The sequence below is a fragment of the Urocampus carinirostris genome, chromosome 5 (genome assembly GCF_059441175.1).
Source record: "Urocampus carinirostris isolate Australia breed hairy pipefish chromosome 5, RoL_Ucar_1.0, whole genome shotgun sequence".
Classification (NCBI taxonomy): Eukaryota; Metazoa; Chordata; class Actinopteri; order Syngnathiformes; family Syngnathidae; genus Urocampus; species Urocampus carinirostris.
This window is the reverse complement of record NC_142353.1, coordinates 22,714,362-22,730,918: the sequence shown is the minus strand read 5'-3', so window position 1 is coordinate 22,730,918 and position 16,557 is coordinate 22,714,362. Positions and strand designations below refer to the sequence as shown.

At 39.5% G+C, this 16,557-nt stretch overlaps 1 protein-coding gene across 3 annotated transcripts; it reads left to right on the top strand.

Annotated features, from left to right (window-relative positions):
- Window positions 1–368: 368 nt before the first annotated feature.
- On the top strand, window positions 369–16,197 carry dhx37 (DEAH (Asp-Glu-Ala-His) box polypeptide 37). Of its 3 annotated transcripts, none has more exons than XM_088336187.1 (27): window positions 369–435; window positions 591–683; window positions 739–911; window positions 1,989–2,101; window positions 2,364–2,706; window positions 2,783–2,931; window positions 4,377–4,469; window positions 4,549–4,645; window positions 5,356–5,469; window positions 5,547–5,763; window positions 7,001–7,099; window positions 7,171–7,229; window positions 7,309–7,444; window positions 8,476–8,552; window positions 8,623–8,855; window positions 10,710–10,821; window positions 10,884–10,990; window positions 11,150–11,338; window positions 11,432–11,556; window positions 11,637–11,753; window positions 12,951–13,123; window positions 13,196–13,310; window positions 14,328–14,465; window positions 14,627–14,721; window positions 15,611–15,684; window positions 15,759–15,856; window positions 15,935–16,197. In XM_088336187.1, exons 2-27 carry the CDS (start codon window positions 593–595, stop codon window positions 16,009–16,011), a joined length of 3,414 nt encoding a protein of 1,137 aa, XP_088192313.1. In that variant the 5' UTR covers window positions 369–435; window positions 591–592; the 3' UTR covers window positions 16,012–16,197. The 3 variants fall into 3 exon arrangements, with proteins under 3 accessions (XP_088192313.1, XP_088192314.1, XP_088192312.1); XM_088336188.1 differs by having other exon boundaries at window positions 370–407; XM_088336186.1 differs by having other exon boundaries at window positions 383–683.
- Window positions 16,198–16,557: the final 360 nt, after the last annotated feature.

Here is a 16,557-nt window from a genome sequence, read left to right as displayed (position 1 = left end):
TTGATGATAGATCAGAATGTAGCTTTTTTGAGAAATTACTTTAAAATATGTGGACAACCCAATAGCATTATTATTATTATTATTATTATTAAACTACAATAATCATCGTTATTATCATTATTGTAATGTTTAAACACATAACACCAGCTCTTGTTTTACGTAAGGTTTAAGAAAAACTACCTTACATATTGTATGCTCTTCTTGGGGGTTATTATAAAATATGGAGGTATCCCAATACTATTGATATTTTTATTATTACTATAATTTTAGACAAGATAAAAGTGAATGATTTTATCCAATTTTTCGTCTCCAGTATTCTTGTTGATATTCGCTTTACAGCGGAACCTAGTTTTGTAGGCTGTTTCACAACGAACGGGTTTAATTAAAGGACCGGCTCTTGTTTTCACGTGAGGATCAGAAAAGCCACCTTACAAAGTAGTGTTTGCTCTGTGATATTATTTGCTTTGTGGAAATAGCGATTTGCACGTTTTTTACATTAATATGCGAGTTTTAATTATTGATTAACATTTGTTGTGCACTACAATTATTTTATTATTAGTTCATATTTTGTTTTCCCCTTCCTCGTATAGAGATGGGCAGACTTAGACAGAAATACAACTGGAAAGGGCGGCAACAGAGCGAACCCCAACAGTCAGAGAAGGCTGACGTTGTTGTAGAACTAGGTAAGTGAAAACATAATTGTCGTGAGACTTTATTTAATAGCCATATATTTCATAGATGTGACCAGACTCAAGGGCTTGGATGAGAGCAACCCCCTAGTGCTTACAGCTTCCAAGGCAAAAAGAAAAAAGTCATCAGAGCCTCCTCCTGTTTCCAAAAAGAAGCCTCTCACCAAGAAGCAAAGGAAGGAGCTACAAAAAGTGCTGGAGAAAAAACAAAAGAAAATCAAGGTGAAGAGAAGTCTGTTCCATCTCCAAATGCCATCTTTCCCTGCTTTTGACATTTGTGACCGGATTTACCGAAATGAGTCTCAGTGAGGCAAATATGGGTTTTTGGTATCAATGAAAAGTATAAGATATGATCTTTAAAATGATACCACAGTTAAAGCTATGATGAACTATTTTGAAGATATGGCCATTTAAATTCCGATCGATCCCGGATACAAGTGGCCGAAATGAGTTTCCTCCGCAGGGTGTCTGGGTTCTCCCTTAGAGATAAGGTGAGAAGCTCAGTCATCCGGGAGGGACTCTGTGTAGAGCCACTGCTTCTCCGCATTGAGAGGAGCCAGTTGAGGTGGCTCGGGCATCTGATAAGGATGCTTCCTGGACGCCTCCCTCGGGAGGTGTTCCGGCAGGAGGCCCCGGGGGCGACCCAGGACACGCTGGAGAGACTATGTCTCTCGGCTGGCTAGGGAACGCCTCGGGATCCCATCGAATGAGCTGGAGGAGGTGGCTGGGGATAGGGACGTCTGGGCTTCCCTTTTAAGGCTGCTGCCCCTGCGACCCAACCTCGGATAAGCGGAAGATAATGGATGAATTGGATGGCCATTTAAATTATGTTCTTCCTTTCACCTTTTCTCTTCCAAAAAAGAAAATCACATTTAAAGTTGTCTTTGGGTTTTTTTGGGTGTGATATCATTTAAATGTTTCACAGTTAAAGGGATAGTCTAATGTTAAAGTTTAATTTTGACAAAGGCAAAAAGAATTAGACCATACTGAAAGACATTTTCAGCATATATTTTTTTAAATACATATTTAAAAAAATGTTTTTCCCTAAAATCAGAAATATGGAGCTTTAATCGTTGTTTTTGTTACTTTCCCTATTTATGTGGATTAGAAAAATATCTGGGAAAGTGTTTTCGAGTGTCATATGTTTAAAAATATCGAAAAAGGTAAAGGAAGATTTTATTTTTCATGATTTTCCTTATTTTTTTCTCAGTTATGGGCCTGTAGCTACAAATAGAACGTTGATACTTATGACTCATTTTAGCAGAGTGGCTCACATTTATACTTTTGTTCTTTCTGCAGAGAGCTGATATCTTGACACGGTTGGCTGAGGTGCAGATTCCAGAGTCTGAAATAAAGCTTCTCTACACCACATCAAAACTGGGCATAGGAAAGAAGCTCTACCAGACTAAAGAGTACGTTTACTTGTAATAATACTTAATTGTTTTTATATGTTGTTTACCAATTTTTATCCTAACTGAAGCCGGGCACAAAAACCTTTGCCAGTCTCAGTAAAATGCTTTGAGAATATAGTTATGATCTAAGACAAGGCAATGTTTGCAGTTTTGATACAATCATACATTCTAACAAAAAAAAGTGAAAGAGATCGCTAAATCATGCTCTTTATAAAGTGCATAATTTGACTTTTTAGATTACATCGTTGTCTTCATTTTTCAGGACAGTTGATGAAGTAACAGATGGAACTCCAGGACTAAAAATTAGCAGTGTCAGTGGGGCCAACAAAAAGAGAAAGTGGAAAGAAGATGAAGAAGAGGAAGAGGATGATCAAGTTGATAATGATAGTGACTCCTCAACGAGTGAAGATGAGACCAATGATAAGGAAAAGGAGTTCAGTGATGTGAACAAATCACCAGTAAAGAGTGAGTGCGAGGAAACAATTCCTTGTGAGGCGATAAAACCAAACGTGAAGGAGGAAGAGCAAATTGAGAAGTCCAGTGACATGAAGAGGACATCACAGCCAGCTGTCTATATCCCCGTTGATAGATTACCAAAAATACAGGTTTTCCACCGAGAATTCATATCAAAGTATTGCATTCATACATGGACATTTCAGACCCCATTTGTTCTGTCCACAGGAGGCTCGCTTGAAGCTTCCGGTGTTAGCGGAGGAGCAGCTTATAATGGAGGCTGTGAAAGAAAACTACTCGGTCATCATCTGTGGAGAGACTGGAAGTGGGAAAACGACACAAGTTCCTCAGTTCCTCTACGAAGCCGGCTATGGCAGGTGATTTTGGTGGTCTCAGCATGATAGGTTTTGTTGGTGGTGAGCAATACGGCTAAAATAACTTTTTTCTCCCCCCCAAAAAATCAAAATCATGATATCAAAATCCTTTTACATTTTTTTTCCGACTTATTTGCTAATTTTGGACCATTCTCCCCATATTAAAAGATAAGTTGACATTTTAAGATCGGTATGCCTTTTCAAAAGGGTTTGAGATGTATTTGTGTTTATATGCAAAATTGTATTAGATATGCATGGACATTTTCTTTTTTTTTTTTTTGGAATGTTTTTTAACACACATCAGACAAAATACAACAAAGGTGACACTTAAAGTCCAATCTTCATTGGTTGGAACTGTTATTTTTTGTTCTTCTATAATCCACCCATTTTCCCTATTAGCCCTTAAGGCTTCATCTATTCTTTTTCAAAATGTTGTTCTCTTTGTTGCAAATAATTCATCCACAGTGCACACCCACTATTTATTTTTGGGAAGCTCCTGTTTATACCATAGTAAATGTGCATGGACTTTAACAATAACCCCTAAATTGAATGAAATCACACTTTTCCTCTTAGCATTGGCAGCTTAGCACACACTTTCATATGCCTCTTTCTTGTTATCAGATATCACATTTGATAATAATAATTATGCATTGTATTAATTGCCGCCTTTTTATCTGCATTCAGTCAAGTTGTTTAAGAACATTGGCAATGTCATAATATAATGTTCTCACGATATTTTAGCATATTATTGATCCACAGTAACAACAATCGCATGTGACTGGCCTCACATTTGCAACGAGCCACATCCAAATTACCCGTTCCAACTCCAACTTGTTGCAAAGGTTTATGATAGGGTTTTGTTTTTTGGTTCAACTAACTTGCGGTTTATGTACAATTTAAAGGGACAGTATTCAATCAATCGCCAGCATATCACAGCCAACTCGGCTACCATTGCGGCGGAGCTCTTCCGAACTTAATTCCTTTAACACAAGCATGTCAAAAATCTGGCCCGCTGGATGTTTTAATCTGACGCGCCATGAATTTCTGAGTTTGTAAAAAAAAGAACCTCTCAGTTATTTCTATCAACAGTAATGATTCTTAAAAAAATAATGCAAACAAAATGCTCTCTTGGCTGCTAGAGTGCAGTGTTGAGTTTGTATAGCATGGTCAGTTGGTTAAGGTGTAAAACTGAATTGTGTTTTGTCTAGAGAAAATCCCTTGTCATCCATGATCATAATATGTAGGATGGGTTCCTAATGTAGGCCGAATGATAAAGAATAATACTGCAAAACAAACTTTAAAAAATGGACACTCTTTTACTTATCAGGCTTGCTTTTGACCAGACAGTCTGCCAACCTGAACTTGACATCCCTGCTTTAAAGCATGGAGCTTTCCCTCACTATTTCAAATAAAATCGTAAAGTCTGGTTTATAATATTTATTTTTCAGTGACACTGGCATCATAGGCATCACTGAGCCAAGAAGAGTCGCAGCTGTCAGCATGTCACACCGAGTGGCCAAAGAGATGAACTTGTCCACACGGTAATATTGTCACAGATAAGGTTTAAGATGGTTTTAAGTGGTGCACTCATTTGAGTAATGTCTATGTCTGGGTTTTCAGCGTGGTCTCTTATCAGATCCGATACGAGGGCAATGTGACTGATGAGACCAAGATCAAGTTCATGACAGACGGTGTTCTTCTAAAAGAAATCCAGAAGGTACGGTAAAAACGTTTTTCTTTGTTTCCTTCGAAACAGAACATGTTATCTTTCTGATATTTAGATAAGCACATGGTGAACACGAGTTTTTTGAATTCTTTGATTAAATTAGTAATTTCACCTTGTTAGGGTGAAATGTTCTTGAATTATATTATACTACCATTAGTAGGTGTGTCACGATCAGATAATGATTTCTGTTCGTTATCGGGCCTCAAACCAGGATCGGAATCCCTCCAAAATTGCAGATGTTGCTCTGATATTTGTGATCATATATAACCTGTGCATTCCAGATTATGCTCCTGCTTTTTCTATCCAGCATCTGTATAGCTCATGCACAGCCATTGTGATCAAAACAACAGCCCGACTCAAGTAGTTAACTTCATGAGGTGGCAGAAGATTGATGACAATAAAAAGAAGTTGGACTAATAGCTGGGATCTATTTTGAAACATTTTTAAAAAATGATGATGGTAGATTTTTATATAACTTGTCACACAAAATAAGCACAAACAAATGTTAACATTGAAACCACCGCAGCCCTTATAAAAACGTTATGGATAATTGAAATATTGTACCAAATAATATGAGTTAGAATACTCTGTTGGCACTGTTTTCGGATTGTAAGTAATGATATTGTATTGGGACATCCCTTACTATTAGCCTTCTATCTGGTAAGCCCTTTTTTTGGGTGGCCCCACCTTTTTCTTGTTAGGACTTCCTACTGCGACGTTACAGCGTGATTATCATAGATGAGGCCCACGAGCGCAGTGTGTACACAGACATTCTCCTTGGACTGCTCTCTCGTATAGTTCCCCTCAGAAACAAGGTAATATTAAATGTTTCTCACCTATAAAATCAATTTTGAAGTGTTAATCACTAACCAGCAATTTTGTGTATCTTCAGAAAGGTTTGCCCATGAAACTTTTGGTCATGTCGGCTACTTTGCGTGTGGAGGATTTTACTGAAAACCAAAAGCTGTTCAAAACGCCTCCACCCATCATCAAGGTGGACGCCCGGCAGTTTCCCGTCACCATACATTTCAACAAACGAACCCCGCTGGACGATTACGCAGGGGAGACATTTCACAAGACATGCAAGATCCACCGTATGCTTCCTTCAGGTGAATACGTTTTTATTAATAGAAAGCAATACGCCATGGACCTTTGACTATTTTCAATCCACATTTTTTACGTGTCCTGTATTATTCATAAACAACATTTCCTGTTATAAATATTCTGGAACCTGACAAGATGCTAAAAAGTGAACAAATGGTTAAAATTTTGCCTATGTAGTATCCGCAAAATACCTGGGTTCCCCTGTAACATTAGGGAATTGAATTGTTACTTTTTGCCCTACTGATGAAATATACTTCAAGTTGTTCTTGTTTACCCACGTGTTGGAATGGAATAGTCTTTACTGCCATTGATAAAAACGTAGTAAACATTGTTTGCAACAAGAGTAGACATAGCATTCCAGGATAAACATATAATAAAGATTTAAAAAATAAAAATAAAATGATGTCAGGATAAATAGTCAAAAATAGTTCTCGGAGACTGGCCCAAGTTTTAAAAAAAAAAGTGCAATTTTAGTGCATTGTGACAACTCATAATAGCAACAAAAACTCCAGAATAATTCGTAATTTCTATCTTTCTATTTTTCAGAGATTTGCGCACTTGTTTAGGGTGGTGATGAGCCTGTTAGTCTTTGTTTTAAGGAACATATAGCGCCTACTAAAAGACAAAATGTCAAAAAGATTAGAAGAGTTCTTTATATTTTTGATGATTCTGTTGTGTTATCTCAAGTCGGCAATGTCCTACAAACTGGACAGAGAGCAGCTAATGATTTTCTAGGCTGTTTTGATTACGGTCTTTTTTTTTTTTTTTGGTCCGCTGCTGTACACCTAGCATAGAATAGCGTGATGCTGTATGCCAGGATGCTCTTCATTCTAGCTTTGTAGAAGGACACCAGCAGCTGTTCCAACCTAGATAGTAACTGCGCCTGTCCGGCCCTGCGTGTTCCGACCATTGCCTCCCCCGACCTGAATATTCAGTTTTTGAAAAACTGCTTCTGGCAGTTGTACAGAAAAGAACCATAGTTGGATATGTAACTTTTATTTTATTTTGGCCATTTTCCCAGTTGTTTTCCTCTGGAGATGACTTAAAAGGTTACTCTGGGATCAGATAATACCCAAGCCACTGATCTCCGTTAAGAATCGTATTTTTGCAACACTAATAGAAAATTTGTGCTCGATCCTTTCGTATGCAAGTCACACCGGAGTATGAGTAAAGTCAAAACTGCCCGATAGTGTAATTTCAGTGCTTCTAGTTTTGGCCCCAATTTGAAAGTCCATTTTTCAGGGGGAATTTTGATCTTTCTAACTGGCCAAGCAGAGGTTCATAGCATGTGCAGACGGCTGAGGAAAGCGTTTCCCTTCAGGAAGGGTGACACAACAAATGGTGAGTACTCACTTTACAACGACTAGAATAAAATGTATTGTATTATAACATTTTTTGATGTTCCGCTGAAGACGAGGAAGCCAATGACTCAGAAAAAGTCAAACACTTCAAGAAGACCAAACAGAGGAAGGTTGTATGTTGCATCTTTTGCATTAACTGTAATAATAGCACTTGGATATTTAACTCCTTGGCAATGATTCTGGTTGCAGTCATTGCCTCGTATCGACCTGGATAATTACTCCGCTCAGCCTGTGGATGAGGGAGACGAAGACAGAGAAGCAGGGATAGCAGAGAACATCGACGAAGGCTCCGACTTGGACATCGGAGACTATCCAGAGGACACAGGCAAGCCCCGCTACTCATTCTTACGTCTACATGCAGGGAATAGTCCAAATGCCATTAGAATTCAGATTTTTGGACCAATCTGGAAGAATCCCCTAAAAGCCTAATGACAAACAAACAGACGTGTATACATGACTTTTGCTAGCTAGACGATCTAAAGGGTGAAGCACAAATATAATCTCATCAAGCAAGTATGTGTTAACTTACAATTTATTTTTTTCACCGCGCCGATCTGCTTTTGTCTTACTTTTAGCATGGCTTTTTGGGCTGTAGAATGGGGTGTCGGGGGTGTTATAGAATAACTTTATGCTCGTTACCGCTGCAGTTTTTTGTTAACGTATGAGAATAGTGAAAGAACAGGCCTGTTTCAAGTATAGTCCAAACGCCAACCCAAAACCCAAAAAGCTGAAAAACAAAGAGTATATTTTAGTGCGTCCCAAAAAAATGCATGCGCTTGCATCCGCAACACAGGTTTTACAGAGGCTGAAATGATGACACAAGCCAGAAGATGGTGTCAGCGAGTAAGAATGTTCTAAATTCTGTACAGCAACTTTACATAAAAGATAATATAATTTATTGTCGTATGTTTCCTCCTTGCTTCAAAAGTGTGCTCCATTCCTGAATCTCATGTGTATACAATTTGTGCTGCTAAGTTTCCTTCCAGCTCGGTGGGCTTGGGGATTTTTTCAAATAACCACTGTACTGTCAAATCATTTGATCATCAATGTGAACTGACTTCTGAATCAATGAGAATGCAGAACACAATGCAAAATACAAATCAGTAAAGTAGCTGTGATAAATAAGGCAGTGTAAAGTGAACCGTGTTATGGAAAGTGTTTATTCGATATGCGAGATTAATTCGGAAAGGAAAGTACCAACACAACCATTTCAATTGGACTACTTGCGGTCAAACTACGACCATAATCATATTTCTTTGTACATTTACATAGATTTATTAAACTGATCTCAATTGCATGTAAATGTATCCACTGATTCTTCAGTAGTTTATAAGAAGTTCTGTTTTGTCACCGTAGAAGAGAAAGCTGACCCGTCCATCCCCTTGTACGTCCTCCCACTCTACTCTTTGTTGGCTCCTGAGAAACAGGCCAAGGTGAACATAACAATATTTATCCTTGCAACAGTTTTAAGTTTTTACTTACGTATGGTGTTTTGGTGCACAGGTTTTCAGGCCTCCTCCTTCTGGCACTCGTCTGTGTGTGGTGGCCACCAATGTTGCAGAGACCTCACTGACCATCCCCGGCATTAAATACGTCGTCGATTGCGGTCGCGTCAAAAAGCGCTTCTATGACCGCGTAACTGGCGTGTCTTCTTTTAAAGTCACATGGACCTCTCAAGCTGCAGCCAACCAAAGGGCAGGCAGAGCTGGGCGAACAGAGCCAGGACACTGTTACAGGTCAGAGTTGTTTGCTTTTAGTAACCCTGCAAGTCTGCAATCTGTCAGCGTGACTTTCTCTGAGGGGCTTGTAATGGGTAGTGTTGCGGCGTAATAGATGGTTCATGGGAAATTAATTGTACAGATGCTGCTCTACTTATGAACGATTGTTCGTAAGTTGAATTTGTTGATAAGCTGCCGCCAGTGCAATATTTTGTATGTTTAAGGTTTATATAAGTATGTTTGAGGCTTGTATAAGCAACCTGTATTGTTTTTTACTAAAAAATAAACATTTAATAAAATGATATGCTCTATAAAGATAATAAAGTTGAGTTTAACTTACTTTTGGAAGATGGGCTTCAAGAGTTAAGCGACATCCTCCTCCATGGTAGAAAGTGGGCAAAAAAAAAAAGCAGTTCAACCATTTTCTCAACTGCATCAAGCTTCCATATTACACTTTAATTTCAAATGAAACATCTCGCCTCTTCTTTACACTTTATACCAACCATGTTGAATGGATGCACGAGATAATATACAATAAACATGTCAAAGTTCTTGGCGCGCTTGAGATACGCTATAGAAACTAGGAAGAAGGAGCAGATTTCTTCTTTGGGGTGGATGCTGGGTGACCTCTCACAGCGCCACAAGCCGTTAGTGGCGGAAAGAAGCACCACAGAACTGTCCTGTACTCGGAAAAAGGTGCACACAATTCAAACTCGAACTTACAGCAATGTCCGGATATTTTTCGACATCCTGAAAAAATTGCTCGCATCTACCGTTTTTTGTCGAATGCTCGTAAGTAGGGGTGTGCCTTTATTGATTTTGCTTGAATAAAACTTAGACGCAATGCCGGTTAAAGACATGTTGACAAATATCTATATATCAATATTTTGAACGCAACCCTAAACTCAGAGGATCAGAAGAAATGGACAGCACGTGAATTAAATCTGAATGTCCCTGCAAAGGGTCTAATTCTTAGGTGCCACGCTTGTGTGAGTCTGCTCCAGGACTTGCGTAAACCAACGTTTATGTGAATGAATAATGCATTCTATGTAAAGTGTCTGAGCGTCCAATGAATCCAAGTAATGAAATGAAATGATCTGCATTTATATAGCGCTTTTCAAGTCAATGACTTCCCAAAGCGCTTTACATTGTGCTTCACATTTCCCAATAGCGGCCGTGATCTGGGCGCTAACCTGCTTATTGGGGGTATTGGGGGTTCAGTGTCTTACCCAAGGACACTTCGGCATGTAACACGGACAAGCCGGGATTCAAACTGGGATCCCTTAATCCTTAAACGATCGCTCTACCTCCTGAGCTACTGCCGCCCCAAGTAATTATCATTGATAATAAATTAAGGAAATCCATGCTTACAATGAGTACAACACTCTCCCAATAGAAGCAGATTTTTATTTAATCATTGTATTCCTTAATTTTGCAGCGTAAAAATAAAATTGTACGTGCTTCTGAGGGGGTCATAGTCACTACATTTGGAAAAAAAAAAAGAGCTATTAACATAAATTTGAAAGTAATGATCCTTTTGAATTAAGACTCATTATATGTTTAATACTTATTATCCTGGAATAATGACAGTATTTAAAAATTGTTTTAAATTATTTCAATATGAATGTTTTTAAGTTTATGTAAAAGACATGTAACCCCAGGCGTACGTGTACTTCAATTTAAGAACCATTTACTTACAAAAATATGTCAATTTTGTGATTTATTGTTGTGATGGAACATAGTAAAATATCTGTTACTTCTATGTTGTAATAATGATTTCACTGGTCATTGATTCACTGATTCATTTGAATTTGCAAGTCAAGCCAACACTTTTTGTGCTTTAGCCTAACACTGTTGACATTTCTTTGGTAGGTTGTACTCATCTGCTGTGTTTAGCGACTTCAGCCACTTTTCAGAAGCAGAGATCACTCGCAGGCCTGTGGACGACCTGGTCCTACAGATGAAAGACCTAAACATCGAGAAGGTCTCTTACTGGTCTCTATCAATGCAAAATAAAACGGAAATACTCACATGTGTAATCTGCAGGTGGTCAATTTTCCCTTCCCTACTCCTCCTTCTACCGAAGCTCTGGTTGCAGCAGAGCAGTTGTTGATCTCATTAGGAGCTCTCAAAGAGCCCCCTCGCCTTGGAAGGTACTTGTGCCAAGTCTACTTGAATTTTGCTCTATTACGGTTCAGCATCAGTGAGTGCTAGGTATTGTTTTTTTATGGGTCTTGTACAAAAGTTTTTATGCACTGAGATATCCTCACGTGTTTGGAAAGGACCATTTACTAAGTGTTGTCGTCTTCCAGAATGAAACAACTGGAACAAGCAAGACTAAGCTGCCCCATAACCCCGTTGGGCAGGGCTATGGCCTCCTTCCCTGTAGCACCTCGCTACGCTAAAATGCTGGCGCTGGGCCAGCAGCAGGGGTGCTTACCCTATGTCATTGCCGTGGTAGCTGCCATGACAGTCCGGGAGATTTTTGAGGAGTTCAACCGGTGAGGAGAGCCAACAAAATCAATCCATTAAAGTTTTAAGGGTGCAGGTAGCTCTAATCTTTTTCAATGTTTTTTCTTAAAAACCTTTTTCAGGCCTGCAGGTAGTGAAGACGAGAACTCTAAGCTCTCGCAGCGTCGCGCTCGGATGGCTCAAATGAAGAGGCTTTGGGCGGGACAAGGGCCGTCACTATTGCTGGGGGACCTCATGGTCATGTTGGGTATGTTTGTTTCATCTCTGGTAGGATCACTAGAAAATGAGTAGATCAAATTTCTACAAAGTGCGTGTGTGTGATGTCAGGTGCTGTTGGTGCGTGCGAATATGCCGGTTGCACGCCCTCATTTTGTGAGCAGAACGGCCTCCGGTACAAAGCTATGGTGGAGATCCGCCGGCTCAGGAGTCAGCTCACCAACGCAGGTACTTAAATCAGGTGCATCTTACTCTGTCACGGCAATGATTAAATACTAACATACAATTCATTACATGTGAAACCGCAAACTAAATAAACTCATTTTAGTTTCTATGTCTTTTTCTTTCTGTGAGATTTTTTTTGTTTTGTTTTATTATTACAGCTTTTGTCTTAAAAACGAGCAAAAATACATGAACTATTATATAAACACGCATGTTTTAAAATACTCGTAGGCCGAGATATGTGCATTAATTACACTTACTATGAGCCTCACTGGGCAGCACGGCGGCGCAGTGGTTAGCGCGTGTGCGGCACAGTTCTAAGGTCTTGGGAACCTCCTGTGTGGGTTCAAATCCAGCTACCAGCCTACCTGTGCGGAGTTTGTATGTTCTCCCCGTGCTTGCGTGGGTTTCCTCCGGGCACTCCGGTTTCCTCCCACATTCCAAAGACATGCATTTCAGGTGGATTGGCCGGTCCAAATTGTCCCTAATGAGCGAGCGAGTTATCTGTCCCTGTGTGCCCTGCAATTGGCTGGCAACCAGTTCAGGGTGTCCACTGCCCGATGATTGCTGGGATGGGCTCCAGCACCCCCGCAACCCTACTGAGGATAAGCGGTGCAGCTAATGAGATGAGATGAGCCTCACTTAGAGTAAGCTGACATAATGGTCCACTATCTTGTAACTACAGGAACCCCAAAAAAACAAAAACCTTATAAAAGGCTGGGGAAAAAATTTGATGAAAGATTTTTGGTCACATTGAAGTTCTGTAGTGCGTATTCTTGCTTGTGCTTTTCGTTTTTGGTTGTATCCCACAATACAGTGACATCTATTGGTCAAGTAATACACACAGTTTCTTTAATGTAAGTACAGCCCAAACAAATTATATCTGGTTTTATTCCTGAATAATAGATTTCTTTTATATTATTGTTTTTTTTTTATCTTGATTTGTCCAGCATTTTTTAAAATATGTGAGTACAGTGAAATGTTTTTATCATAGGTCTATTTCTGGAAATCCCGATTCGTCCCAACCTCGCTCTGGGGGCCTTAAGTAAATTGAGTTTCAGTTCTAAACTGAATGTATACAATGGTCATAGTATGATCGTTGGTCGGTGTAAATGTGAGGCGCAACATGATATTTTTTTTTATTGTGGGCTATACAAATGAATATGACTTGAATGGAACACATTTTACTCTATTTTTTATCAGTAAACAGCGTTTGCCCCAATTCCGGCGTGATCATCGACCCTAAGATGACACCTCCTACAGCACACCAAGTGGTCTGCTTGCGACAGATCACACTAGCAGGCCTTGGTGACCACCTGGCAAGGAGAGTGCAGGCAGAGGAATTGTTAAATCCACAATGGAAGGACGCTTACAAGGTGAGCCTAGGTAACCATAACTTAAATCATTTGTACTTTTGTGATTTTTTTTTCCCCCCTTTTTCCCCACAGACACCCCTCATTGACGACCCAGTGTTCATTCACCCGACGTCACCACTGTTTAAAACAATGCCTCAGTTTGTTGTCTACCAAGAGATAATGGAGACCACCAAGATGTATATGAAAGGTCAGTGAGAGCAACTGTTCTTTGCATCTTAAATACATATACAGTAATCCCTCGTTTTTTCGAGGGGATTGTGTTCCCAAAAAGTCCCGCGATAGTCAAAACCCGCAAAGTAGAAACATTTATTTGTTGGATATCCATAACATTTAATGTACACGACTGTAACAAAAAAACTACAAAGACACAGAATTGCAGATGAATGAATGGTCTTTGTCATTTTACGATATTGCAAATAAATTGGAAGCCTTTCCCTTTCAGTGTAAGAAAGCGATGTAGAGAGAGGGCGGCTAGCTGCGCACTAGCATCAGGGATCCTCTAAATAAGCCAGGTTTCCATGGTTATTAAAATACACCCGTCACAAATGTTTCCCTACGAGTTGTAGCTCCAGGTCATCCGTTTCATGGGCAATGAACCTGATGTTGGTGAGGTACAGGTTTGGCAGGGGTGGCTTGTTGTGTAGCTGCAGCAGTTGGTCAGACCTGCGGGCATGCTTTTGCTTCATCTCCCGACGACGCCACGGTTTGTTCTTGGACCTGATAATTATCCAGGGAGCACCCGGTGGTGATCAGCATTTCTTTCGCCCTCTTCTGACTTTCCTCAGAGTCCAATTTAATTGCTGAATTCTTTTTCAATGTGACATGCCACTAAAATATTATCTGTCGCTGTGCTTAGCAGTTTGTTTTGGGTAACATCATACATTAGCCTATCAGAGTCGCCCATACACAGTCACCTCCACCCAACACACAAATGCACGCAGCCCTCTGTGACCTGCCCTTGTGATAGATTTGCTGTGTATTGTCTGCTACAGAACACAATGCACGCTGAAAATTTGCAAAATAGTGAAAAGTAAACTGTGATACAGCGAGGGATTACTGTATATGTCTTAATCCATATTTGTAATAGCCTGGGTTTTAGATTGTGCAGATTTAAAGAATATAAAGCCTGGGAAACCAAACGTCTCCTCTAAGCATGCTTGCATTATGCCACTTTGATGAAATTTCATGCTCATGTTCCCTTCAGGTGTGTCTGCTGTTGAGGCAGAATGGATCCCACAATTCTTGCCTCAATACTGCCATTTTGGACCTCCTCTGGAGTCACCAGCGCCTTGGTTTTGTACCACCACAGGCACCATTCGGTGTCTCCGCTCAAGCACTTTCTGTAAGTCAGGACAGAGTAAAAAAAATCCTCCTTGTTCTAATCGTCTGGGCAAAGCTGCCTAACTTCAATGGCTAACCGGGCTTTGCTTGTTTTAAAAAGGGGATTTTAGTGTTTGACTGCCATGTTTTTTCCTCCCTTGATTAGTATGTATTGTTTTGCAGTCCGTGTAGCCTGGGAGCTTCCAGCATTGGAGATGGAGTATCCCGATGGTGTGGACAAATACAAACTGTTTGCTCAGTTTATTCTAGATGGCCAGGTAGAACATATGTGATTTGTATTGATCATTAAAATCTGTGATATTATGGGTGTTCCAAAATAGTTGACCTTTCTATAAATGCTCATATCTCGGAAACTACTTGATGGATCTTAATGAAACTAAATACACTCTATGTTGAAGGTCATCAATTTTATTAAATTTACAAAGAAAAGTACAAATATTAATTATTTCTATGACAGATTTTCATAAATGCCCAATATGAGTGTCGCCTGTGACTCTGCACATGTCAAGTTTGCCACTGATGTGAAACTTGCTTAAACTAAAACCTAGCTGATCATTGTCTTATTCCTGTTTATGTAGCATTTCAACAAGAAAGTTTGTTTTTGCTTATCACCTTCCCTCAAGGCCTGAAGGAGCTGCAAGCTTGTAAGGTTTAGATGGCAATAGTTTCCTCAGAATCTGCCAAACCATTGTTTGTGGAATGTGGATTTTCACAGTTGGTCTTCTAACACTTCTGATGCTTCACAAACCAGCTTCAGTGTCTCTGCTGATGTTGATGACCATCCCAGTGATTTCAATTTGCATAAGCAGCCCTTGAAATTTTCCGTGCCAAGTTGTAATTTGTTTTGTAGTTGGTTCCTTATTTGTGAAGAAGGCATGCATCGTTGTGTTCTGTGACTGAGTGCAAGCGTAAGTAAACAGCATTTCTAAACCTGAAAATATAGAGATGCCGAACATTACACAAAAAAAACGTAAACGTTTCTACACAAGCTGTGAAACTTTGAGGTCATTTCAACTAAACTTGTCAAAATTATTGTCCTACAAAATAGGGTCAAACGCTTTTGAACACCCTGTACATTAAATGTTATAATTGACTGCATGCATTTGTGGTGGTCTATTCTCTTAAGTTTTCACGTGTGCTGTGCAGGCATGTCCTAAGTTGAAGGCCCACAAGAGCTTTCTGCTATCAAACTCCTCCATTATGATGAAATCGTGGGCCAAGTAGGTCATTGTTCACACATACAATTGTTTCTTCATTAAAAAATAAAATCCAACTTAATTTATTTGTTCTATAGGCTTCAGCCCAGGACAGAAGCGGTGTTAGGAGAGCTTGTGTCGCAGAGAGTCGACTGCAGAGATGCTCTCCTAGCTAAGTGGAAGACTGACTCTAAATGTATGGATTTGAAATGACCGACAAAACTGCTTTGGGCGCCATCTTTTCGTCTCATATTGTTTTTGTCTCCCCTTGCAGTTTTTCTGTCTGCATATTGCATGTGGTTACCTGAGGCCATGCATCAGGATGTTGCCAAAAGTTGGCCCCCAGTCTGAAGTTTTGAAAGAAGAACTACTTTTACCTACTGGTTGTTCTTGAATGACAATTTTCACCTTCTTATGGTTTCTAAACTCTGTGTATTGGATCATGAAAATGTCTCAACTAGGGTTTTAAATGTTCTCCAGGTAATCATGTGCATCTGGTTTGGTCTTCATAAGACTTATTAAAATATTTACACCTCATATCTTTTGGTCTGATTGGACTAAAGCCCAAGGGGCAGCGGTGGGAGAAGTTTTTGAGTCGCGGGCCTCACTGGTATGAAAAAAAAAAGTTTATGTATTTGTTTGTATTTGCAGATAGTCTAAAAAACGATTACTGCAACACATGAAGGAAAAAGACGAATTAAGCCAATTTAATTTTTTCATTCAGTTTTTCCTGCACAAGTTCTTTTGCTGCTGGCCATTTCATCCAAATGGTTTAGAAACATTCAAAATATACATATAAATATTTTTGATTTACAAATAAAGACTAAAAGTATTAGCCAAAGTAATATCTACATCTAAATGTGATCATTTGCATTGAATGATTTGATGCAACAAATC